Source organism: Anomalospiza imberbis, chromosome 5 (assembly GCF_031753505.1).
Source record: "Anomalospiza imberbis isolate Cuckoo-Finch-1a 21T00152 chromosome 5, ASM3175350v1, whole genome shotgun sequence".
NCBI classification, from domain to species: Eukaryota; Metazoa; Chordata; class Aves; order Passeriformes; family Viduidae; genus Anomalospiza; species Anomalospiza imberbis.
The window spans coordinates 28,498,416-28,510,380 of NC_089685.1; the positions used below are offsets into that span (position 1 = coordinate 28,498,416).

The 11,965-nt window shown below is 37.6% G+C and overlaps 2 protein-coding genes across 2 annotated transcripts in view; both read right to left on the bottom strand.

Annotated features, from left to right (window-relative positions):
- Positions 1-11,965, bottom strand: part of ZCRB1 (zinc finger CCHC-type and RNA binding motif containing 1) — a 290,430-nt gene that overhangs the window by 235,083 nt on the left and 43,382 nt on the right. The window lies entirely within an intron of this gene.
- Positions 1-11,965, bottom strand: part of YAF2 (YY1 associated factor 2) — a 31,757-nt gene that overhangs the window by 19,431 nt on the left and 361 nt on the right. The window contains exon 2 of the mRNA XM_068189988.1: positions 11,740-11,865. Coding sequence (XP_068046089.1) covers positions 11,740-11,865 — 126 coding nt within the window. The remainder of the gene's footprint in view (positions 1-11,739; positions 11,866-11,965) is intronic.

The following is an 11,965-nucleotide window of genomic DNA, read 5'->3' on the forward strand; positions in this document are numbered from 1 at the left end:
AGCTAGTCTCTACTAAAATCTCCTCCACCACATGTCCTCATTTCTATAACGTCCACATTCTCAAATTTCTCTTAACACAGTAACTAGAGCAATTAATTTAAAAATAAAAGGTTGTTCCTAATCTTGAAAGCAAGCAGATATATACAGGGAGACAAACAGAAAGAGGCATGATTTTATAGTAAGCAGCTTTTTAAACAAATTGAAGGATGTGAAGAAGTGGTTTTAAGTAGAAGATTTTCTAAGGTATGAATATTCCTGTAACATATTAGAACACCTTCACATAGATATGAATGTTTTGAGCAATTCTTACATCATTTATTTCAGTAACTTTTACAGGGCACATCCTATAGCTGAGTACTGCAGCAATATTAGAGTATGAAGCTTCCTGTGCATTTTGAAAAGACCTTAATTATGCAAAGATCTAACTCTAACTTTGTAATAGAGCTTAGACAGCTTTCACTCAGCATATCACAGAACAGACTGCAACCAGCAGCTTTGGAATGTGACTTTCCATGATGGATCAATGATGTAGATTTAGATGGCAGAACATCTAGATGGCTCCAGAACAAAAGAAAGATATTTCAAATTCAGTTTCTGCAACAAGTAACACATTACCTTGAAGTAAACCTTCCTAAAAAGTCAAGAAACTTTCCTCCCACCCAATAGCCAGGTTTTTCTGAGGGTTACCACCCTTCTCCCACCCCCATGTACTGATAACAAGTTACTATGTCAAGTAAGCAATTAGCATTTCCAATTCCTCAGGCATGTTTTCACTCTTTATCAGAGTGAAAAAGTCTTTCTGCAAAACAGGTACACTGACACTAGTGATTTTTGTTTCTATGTCCCTTCCAGAGTCTTTTTCCTCCCAATGTAACTGGTTTTAAGGACAAAAAATGTAAGCAACTTCACCTAAACATTCACCTAAAAATGAAGCATATACACAGCTATCTGACTCTTCCCTGCTTTGAGCTAACCTCTGCCTCTGAAGAGCTTAAGAGACTGCTCTTCTTTTCAAGACTAGGAATTCACAAAAAATGTTGGAAGGCTGAGGTCTGCATTTATATAGACATAGAAATAGTATTGACAGTGTTAAATAAAATAAACAGGACCCAATTAAATTTTGCATCATAATCTCACCAAGGCTTAAAATGCAGAAGAATTTCCTAGGAGTCAAGAAAGTGTTACCTGAATTCTTTATAATACAGAAAAAAATAACTACAACCAAGACATGCATACATGTATTAAGGCACTGCAGTAGCAGTCCTAAAGTAATAATGCTGGCAATCAACAACCAATTTGACACATAGAGAGTGGCAGAGTCTTATTAAACTTCCGAGTAAGAAGGCAAAAGCTTAACTGTTACATTTTAGGCCGTTCCTTCCAGTTTATGCTTAAATCTGTACCATTAAGGTATAAGTATATGCAATCTGGCTGCACAGAAACCAAGCAAAAAATTCCCTACCTTTTTTACTGATCTTTCTTTGTGCTTCAAGACAATGAAATTTTCAAGTGTTAGTTTGACAGTAAACACTTAAATGCATGCAATGTTTTTTAAACTACAAGAGTAGAGGGAGTATTTTTGTCAAATGTAAAACACTAATTCCCAAATATTAGAGAACTGTTAAGCATTCGTACACACAAAATACACAACAGCTTTTAGTATATCCTTCCATACATTAGCAGACTAGTAGCTACAGCATTTCAGATTTTATTTTCTTCTATCACGCAATTTTTCAACTAACTTAACATTTTCTTCTAGATTTGATACATAAATTTAAAAAAATTATACAAAAGCAAAATTTTGCTTTTTAAAATTACATTTAACTTTTTACTGACTATCATATCTATGCCACAATCTCTTTCTGCAGCACCTTGTACAAGAGCTTTTAGGTTCTGTCAAACAATATTCCATAACAAAGAAGTTGCTTTTTCAACTTCACTATAAATGCAGCACAAACCTTTGTTCCATTATTATTGCTGGTTTTCGAGATCAAGTTCCAGTAAGCCACAGATTACCTCCTAATAAAAAAGGCTCACATCAGTGACTATTATGCACATCAGTGATATTATATAAAGTGAACAGGAAATCATCAGGGACACTGTGTACACTAAGTAGTATTGCAAATGCTGTGGCTAGTTAGATCTTGCAAACTGTGTTCTACACAGAAGCAAGCAGCTCATGTTGTGATCTCACTGCTGATTTTTAACAGTTTAAGTCTTGTGAAAAGAAAAAAAATATTTCCTACTGCCAAGTTCTGTAATGCAAGTACAAGTTGCTAGCAATTAAATTAAATCACTACCAGGAGAAGCAGTCTTTGGGTTCTGACACAGATCAGCTCACTCTCCCTCAGTCATCAGTACTCTATTAAGCTATTCATAGCATAAAAACTATCAGATTAAACTACATTTAGCTTGCTGTGTCACAAGAATATGCCCTTACTAATCACCACACAAAGCCATCTTGTGAGAAACTAGTCTTTATTGCTACATTGAAGCAGCTCATGATTAAATGCATCTTCAACACTTTGCTATCCAAAATTATTCTTTCTCATTGCCATTACTTCTGTCATATGCTAGAGTGTTAACAGGCCATTTCACTGCCTCCGCAAATAATAAAAGTGAATAATTATGACAGTGCAAACAATGGAGCTAGTGGTCTTTATGAGAAAACATGACATAGATCCATCTGTATATAGCAGAGTAGCAATGCAATTTCTACACATCCTATGTATATTTGAATTCTAACTTTCAGACAGCTCTGATTTGTGCTTTCGTATTCCTAGCTGTTTTACAGTATGAATCACTTACTTGGAATTCATCCATTCAGTGCATTTCTAGCAATTCCATCTTGCAATAAAAGCTGATTCAATTAGAACAGACTCACATGACCCATATGGTTTTATCAGTCACTATAAAAATGTGCAGAAAACTACCCCTTGAGGCAGTGTCCCTATTTAATCATTCCCTTAAAGGGAATGCCCTATTTTCCAGATGGCATTTAACAGATGAGGCCAGCAAGTCTCCTGAAGACAACTGGCAAAGTGCACAACAGCCTGCTCTAGGAAATCTCTGTATCAATACCTTTAGAAAGACAAAGTTCATCTTCACGGATAGTTTTCAAGTAGCCATCAAATGTTACTTATCCAACAACCAGCTAAAAGGCTCCAACCTCTTGCATATTGTTGTTAGAATTCTTCCCCATATGCCACAAGCTGTGGTGCATCAATGCTCAGTGTGACAGCAATATTGAAAATACCCTGCTTGAGAAACATATTGGTATCAACTAATTTATATTTCCTAGATGACAATGAGCTACATATGAGCAGGGATCAGGAAGCCCAATGTCCTCTAAACACCCTATGAGGAGGCAGTATTTGGGAGTCTACAGAAAAAGGAGTGGTTACAGTCTCCTAGACCCCTAGATCCTTGGGATTCATGGGGAAGTGACCTCTTCCAAATGCCAATCTCACAAAGGATTGGATCCCTCACACTACTCCTCTGTCCCTTTCCTGCAGAAACTGTGAAACCTTCTTACACCTATGCAAAAAAACCATGCAAAATACGAGGAACATAACGATGCAGCAGCAGAGTCATTGTTGCACTGAACTGCACTGTGCCAAGTATTGGCACAGCTAGTTTTATCAAACTGGAAGGAGCTTGCTTCTGACCTATTGCATTTGTTCTGCACTATAGGTATCATCTTCCCAGAAGCTGGCAACAATCTTGAATTTCTTCCATTCAGAGCCAGCCTCACAAATATGTCCACCTTAAGTAGAGGAAAAGGCTACACACTTTCCCTAAAAAATCAAGTCTTCATAATGTTCTTCATTAAGATGTATATTAATCTAAAAAGATGCTACAGTATGAGTCTCACACTCTATTTTATCTCAATTACAGAATTTCTAGTGCATGACCCTAATCACAGATTTCAATGATAGCCATAACAAATAACTTTCCTTTCACAGCATGTGTCAAACCAACTTTTCTCAGCTTTTAGAGTTGGGAACTCTATTTCCATAGTGAATTTTCAAACCCCTACTCATTCACACAATTTTCTTCTACTAGGCACTGTCATATGAGCTATATGGTACAGTGAAAGTATAGTCAAGCATTTTGGAAAAGTTAAAAGATAGGTTCTAAATCTTCATTAAGTTAGAATAGGAAAATTTTCAATTGCTTGTTTCCTCCCCACCCCTCAATTCCTAAGAAAACAAGAAAAAACTTGTAGCAGACATCACGGTCACATCTTCTAGTCTTCAATTTGACTTTTGATGGAAAGTTTTCCAGCCAAAAGCTTCCCAACAACATTCTGCAGCTGAACTCTCCAAGTTCAAGCCTGCTCTACATCAGCATACCACATACCAGTGGAATGCACTTCAGAGAACAGACAATCCTCAAGATCTCTCTGTCCTACTTAGACCAGGATAAGCCACTGCGTGAAAGTATAAAAACTGAACACTTAGTATTTTGTTCTAACTCGCCTACTTCAAAAGTATCTTGTAGCTGACTGTATGAGCCAAGAAGACATCATCTGATACTCCGAGGATGTTCTGCAAAGCATACTGTTCATTCTAACCTGACTTTCAAGATGAAAAATACAGATATTTCTATCAAGTTTTAAACAGGAATAGACACAGTGAGCTGTCACAGCAATCAAGGAAAAACTGGATAAAAAGTAGCAGAAAATGCAAATTCTCATCACTTTACAAGTGATACAAGAGCTTTCTTTTTACCAGCTAATCTTCTCTTTTAACATACTTCATCTTATTTTAGGTGTTTATTCAAATCCTAGTAGCTTTTAGTCTAGGACAGACAATTTTCCCTATAAAAGACACATAGAATAAGAATACCACTGGTGGCACTAAAAACAAAGATGACATTTCCACCAAAAACAAAACCCAAAAAACCAAAACAAAAACCAGCAAGCAAAGCTACATATATCAAAACACACACTACTTATGCGCCAAAGGAAAGTACTTAATCATGGAAAGAAAGCAAATACCGGATGGCATAAAGTCTTCTTTGCTTCAGTACCCACACAAAAGTTAATTCCGTATAACCAAATTAAACAAGGGAGTATGAGTTCAAGCTAGAATAAAAGAAACAGACCACTGAATGTTATGTATGGCAGTCAACAGCCTCTAATGAAAATCACCCTCAGAAAATGATGTTTAGATAATACAGGAAAGGTAAAATAAGTCATCAAGTACTGCAGAAGAAAAAAAAAAGGGAAAAATCCTAAGATGGGCAAATAAAAACTTCAATCTAATTCAATTTCAGGAAGATACTAGAAAGAAATTATTTAAGAATTGGGAGAATTAAAGGATAAAGCTAATTGGCTTGACAGTCTAGTTTCTTTCTTTAATGGACTAGTAGCCCTGCTGACTAGGAGAAAAGAAATACACGTTGCCAGTCTTGACTTGCAACACAGTCAAAAATATATTCTCCCACTTAAGCTAAACTATGATGAGGACAAAGTTGTGCAGAAGGAAGTTCAAAATTTGAGTTTGCTTGCTTAATAGTTCCCAACAACCAGCTGTAGCTATATTTACATGTATCTATGGGGTAGCATTTATAGTGAGGTTCTACAGGGATATTATTCAATATTTTTAATTATAATTTGGATGAAGGTATAAGGAAAAGAACAAGAATCAAGCTGAGAGGTGGTGAGAACTATCTGACAAGACAATCCTGCACGAAGGTGACTCAAAATGAAAATTATGAATTCCAAAAAAGACAGCACAAAGCACAGCAGACCCCAAAAAAAAAACCCTACTTAAGTAACAACAAGATACAAAAGGATACCAGACTGCAGTGGATCAAGTAGATTGTAATTTTTATGAGCTTCTTACACTAACAAATTAAAATACCTGTCAGGTTCAAAAATACAAAGATTTTAAATGAGATTTAACCTTAAAGAAAAAGTCAACAACACTCTCCCCACTCCTTTCTAAAATACAGACTTGATTTTCTTTTGGTTGGCTGCCCATTGCATTCTCAATTGCCCAGACAAGCTCCACCCATGAGAAGCACCTAAAAGAGCCACCCAATCAATAAAAATTAATTCATTGTTTTATAACAACATGGAAATTGATGTGTGCAGAATTTTTAAGTTTCGCTATATTTTTCAGGGAAAACAATTCCTAAATAAAAGTAACCTTTAAAATTATTTAGGAATTTAAAAACTCATTAAAAATAAGACTGGAAGTCCAGAATGACTAGATTACTCAACAGCTAGCGACAGAGCAAAAGAGAACTATTTATTCTTGCTCCTCTTCATAATTTAATATTAACTCTAAACAATAAAACTTGTAATATACAATCCATATTTTACTAAGCTCTGTATGACTTTTCCACTTGCTTCATTCCTGCAAATATTTCCTTCTCTAATCTACCACAAGTAACAAACAGCTCTTGAGTCTGTTGAGCTTGATTCAGTCATGTATTTGTAAAATCAGCATGACAGGCAGTTCTTCCTCTTTTTCTCCTTCCCAACCTTCCCCCCGACACACACGCGCATGTGCACACACAGAGGCTGCATTCTGGAAGGCAGAAGAGTCCTTAACAAGCTGTTGTGAAACAGACATGTTAAACAAGATATACAAGAGAAGTACCAATTCTCTGTCCTCAGCAGTACTGCATTTCAACAGAAATACAAATACCAGATTTGATTAAATGTAACTGATTTGTACTTATAAACATCCAGATGGTACATGACTAAACACATTGCACATGTTTTCTGAAGAAAAATGACCTTGATATCCAAGTTAAAAAATTAAACATTTTATTTATGAGCCTCAAAGTACAAAACAAACTCATGGCAGTTCCAAGCAGAGACCTGTATCTCATATTTAGGAGATCATCAGATATGATTATAAAATACATTAGAGGGCCAAACTCTCAAGCACAATCAAGGAACATCGACCAAATACCAAAGAAATATACAAAGATTCTATCCCAGGTCCTTATATCTCACACTTTTAGGTGTCTGGTGGGATTTAAATTTGGCTTTTCATACCTTAGCCCATGAGAAAAGGAATGATTTAGTGATGAAGATCAATAGATCATAGAATGCAGAAGCCATGCCCCCATTTGTCTGGTTATATGTTATCTCTACTTCAGCAGTAAAGGACATTAAGAAGTATAGATCCCAAACCTACAAAAATTCATCCTTACTAAACATGACTTTCTCATTCTGGCTACAAATTTCAGGGACTATTTTATAAATGATATTGCATATAAGAGCTCACTTAACATGTGTTAAAATTAAATCCAAATTAAAAAAAAAAAAAAAAGGAAAAACCCACAAAACTTCACAGAAGTCATTCGTACCATCTCATCTCCTTATTCTCCCTTTCCCCCGTCAAAAAACTAAAGAGCTTGAACAGCTTGCACTAAGACTCAGATTCATTGATAAGATTTTTTTTTTAATTCAAACCAAGTAATGAAAGTAGTTCTAAAAAATAAAATAAAACCATAACAATCATAAAATACACATCTGTATAACAAATCTTCTCCTACTACAAGCCAAGAGAGTTTTCACTATTAGTGAAAACATCCTTTATCCTTAAAGGACCACACTTGTGTCTCCTTTCCCTAATTTAAAAATCACAGAATGTTATCAAGTCTGAAAAGGAGAAATTGATCGCATGTCCCTGCATCATTTTTTTTTTTTTTGCTTTGTTTACACAGTAGAATATCATTACAAGCACTTCAAAGTTTAAGAAGCCAGTATTTGCAGTTCCTCCTGTAGCTCTCACTACACTGCCCTGGATAGTCATCATTCACACTGAAAGGAGAAGTGGTTTGCAACAGCATGGAAAAAAGAATAGGATCCTGCAACTAGAGATCAGACCATATGCATAAAAAACACATGAAGGAAAGCAAAGTGACAGCTAATTTTAAATCTGGATGCTATTGCTAACTCAATAACAAGAGCTTTAAAAACACTTCTGAGGAAGTTGAAGCAGAGAGGTTACAATAGGGTAGCAATGCAGCCTCCTAGAAGGCAGCAGAGAGTAGGAAACATGCACTCCTTTAGAGGAAATGCCAATCCTCTTGTGTACACAACACAAACAACAACACAAACTCTTCAGCTTTACAACACATCTAAATTACAGTGACTAATGGTGTTAGCTGGCAAGGAAAGCAAAATCCAAACATCATTGAAGGACAGACAAACTGGAAGCAAATACTCGTTGCAATAAGGTCTGTCCAAGGATCCAGCCCAATTCCTGAAGATCAACCAGTAATGGTAGATAGTGCCATGAAGAACAGAATAAAGAAATGGTAGCTTGCCAGTGGAGCAACCATCTTTTGACAAAGCAGTACTTGTGAGAGTCAACCCAAATTCAGCAACCCCGTTATAACCTCCCCAGGAACGATACAATGCCCTTCCGTGTTTTCAGCATATCATCATTGCCTCTGCTGCTTTTACACAGTTCCAGTCTGGGCTTTTTCAGTGCTCTAGCAAAGACTTTTCTGTACAGCAAGAGTGACAGAGGTGGAATGAAGATTTTCAAGTCATTTAGTCTCAGCAATCCTACAATGGCTTTTGCAAACAACAAACCTTCTCAAAAAGGTCATACAATTTCTTTATAATGGAAACTACTAGGAAATCTAAATATAGAAGTCACTACTAGTTCCCTCTATAATACAGTACTAGTGTACTGTTCAGTATTCCTTACTTGTGCTTCTAATGAACTTCAGCAGGAGATTTGTTCAAGAAAGGAGTAATTATTACAGTCCTATGTTCCTTACATTTATATAACATCTTTCATCTAGAAAGATTTCAAAATGTCTTAAAGGTCACATGTAGAAAATTACTCAGTGCAGTCTCCTATCAAGAGGAACATAGTAATTTCTCAGTACCCAAGCAACAAAACAGAACAATTTAGGTTAGAAAGTAAATACTAAAGCCATGTGCACATGGAGAGTTTAGATCCTCAGTGACATTACCAAACTAACATCTGCCAATAGGTGCAGAGTAAAAGGTAGAGGGATATCCATCTGGCAGACAGGATCTTAGTTTTACATCTGACTTGTGGCACATCTAGCTGGCACCATGCTGGGGCGCTGCTTTAGTACTAGACCAAAGAGTGCCACCTTGGGAATCAGTTACACCACTTCCTGCAGCATCCAGGATTTCCCTTGGGACATCCCCCTCCAAGGACAGCCCAGTTTAACCATTCAATGCAATACTGTCATAGACAAAAAGTTAATTTAACTCCATGATCTAATCTGGTTTGAAAATCCAGTCTAGAAATAAAATATAATAAAGAAATTGTAAAATTTTGCACTAATCTTAGCAATTATATAAATTACTAAAAAACATAATCCGCTTCTAGCCTCTGGCACAAAAAATAACTCTTTCAGAGAGAAGAAATTATTCAACAGTGAAAACACCCACAAACCCTACCTGTACCTGAAAATATTTCTGAAAAGGCAAATGTGCACAATCAGTATTAAAATAAAAGTTTTAATCAACTTTGCACCTAATTTCAATACAATTGCCTGTTTTTCCACCTGCAAATCTGGTCACTTTTAATGAAGTTTAACATGCAGAATCAGGTATTACACATGTCAACAAAGAAAGAGATTGCTATGAATTTAAAAAAAGGTAGTATTTTACAATGTCTTATAGACAAAGCTCTAATCAGTAAAAAAAGCCACAGTTAAAGCTTTTAAGTAAGAATCATTGCACAGCAACAACCATGCTGATCACCTTAATCTAACATCAAGCTTCAAAATGGAAGACTAAAATAAATAAATAATGCATTCTCAGTGCCATCAAAACATGGTAGCATCGTTATCCTGCCCCATGTTGATGAAAACCATTTTGTCCTATAGGCAACACCAACAAATGCTTTACCAAGGTAATAATTTGGTCACTTGGACTCCAGGTCCTTAGGGAAAAAGAAAAAAACGACCAAAAAAAAAACCCAACCACCCAGCTGGCCTTTTGTGTTTCTTTGGCACCCTAATGATTCTCTTCAGGGACACAAAGGTCTACTTACTGGCTCAAATCATATATCAGAACTGGAGACAAAAGCTGCCTGGCCTAAAACTTCAACTTTTATCTGCCTCATGCCATATGTAAACCCAGATTTTGCAATATGAAGATGCAACCCATCTAAACCTTAGGGGGGGAAAGAGTCCCATAAACTTACTCAGGGACACATTGTTACAGAGTTTAAGTAGAGGGGGAAAAAAATCAACCTATCAATTACAGTTTACATACCAGGTCACTGTCAGGGAGAAAGTGGAAACTAAAGAAAGAAAAAAGACACTTTGTTGCAAAATTATTTAAAAGATGAAATATTCAAGTAGGGAAACTAGAAGACAATGAAAATATTTGTTTCTCAGGAGAAAACAAAATTTTTGTTTGTTTGTTAAGTTTCAATGCTTTTATCCAGCTGAGTTTCCAAAGCAATAAAACATAATTTTAAACTGACTTTTCTTATCAAACTGATTGGATGTTAAAGAGGCTTTTTTCATTATGTTTTTAAAGACTTTGCATTAACTCATCAGTCTTATTTTGCTGAACAATACCGATCTGTACACATCACTCTGTGATATAAACATAATGCCACTGTTATAACAGGAAACCATAATATATGTGACAGATGCAATTCCCTCTTGTCACATTTACCTTACTGATTTTCTTTGTTAAAAACAAACAAACCAACCAAAACATTCAACTAATATTCACAACTGAAGTTATGAGAAGTCCTTCCAATATTCATTCTGGTTTTCAGAAGTCAGGGAAACTAGCTCCAGAAATAAAGAATAATAATTTTTGTCAAGTAATTGGACCCAACCTTGCACTTACAATTTCAAACATGTAACATTTATTGCAAGTCATACTCGGCACTGCTTTGACCAATATCTACAATGTAATTGCGGCTATTGATAAGATTGCAACTTGATTGCCATTTAAACTTCTCCTGCTGACGGGATTAACCCATAGGTATGGTAAGGGTAAGAAAGGATTCCTGAGCAACCTGCCATTAGCATGCATAGCTACAAGTGCACTCAAGCTCGTTTGTACAAAGCCTCCATTCCCCAAGCACACATGTTTAGGCCACCGGCAGGCACAGGAACCAGTTAATCCACCGCAAGCTTTGTGACTGGTGTACAGAGAAAAGGTCCTCCTGGGAAGTCACGGGTACACAGGGAGACAATTCCATAAAGCGCAATTCAGCTAACAATTTCTCCCTAAACACCGAAGGGTTATAATCCACCCCCTACAGACCTCGGAAATCTGCATGGTGATGCTCTGTGATGAAAAGCAAATTAAAATAATACTACTAATAATAATCAAACAAAGGGGTTATGTATGAAGCAAAGTTAAACTCATAGAAAAAAAACTAAAATAAATTTTAAAAAAATTTAAAGGGTGAGTGTCTTAGCAGGCACACCCTAGGGGACAGTTCTTGTTCGTGAGAGGGCACAATCTCTCCAGGGTTAGGCCGTGCAGACAATTATGCTCTTCCTGGTATTTATCATTTCTGTTTCTACACACGCCAGCGCAGCGCTGGGTCAGGTTCACCGAGGAGCCCCGGGCCGGGGGAGGCTGTGTGTTCCCGCCCCCACTCCTGATAAGAGAGACCCGATTCCTGTCACGGCCGCCCTCCCTCACACCCGGGGGATGCACCGCGGCTCCCCCGGCCCCAATTCCTGTCACGGCCGCACAGCCGCTCCCCCGCCGCCCCCGCTCCCCCTCCGCCGGCGACCCACCGTGTGGAGGTGCCCTTCCTCACGTCGCACATCAAGCACTTGAAGGCCTCGGCGCTGTTGCGGAAGGTGCAGACGCTGCAGTCCCAGTACCCCTCGTCCGAGGAGGGTTTCGGCTGCCGCTTCGGCCTGCGGAGACACACGCGCGCCAGGGGCAGCACCGGCCGCGACGCGCCCGCCGCCCCCGGGGCGCCCCCGCCGCCACCGCCGCCGGCCCCGTGCTCCCGGA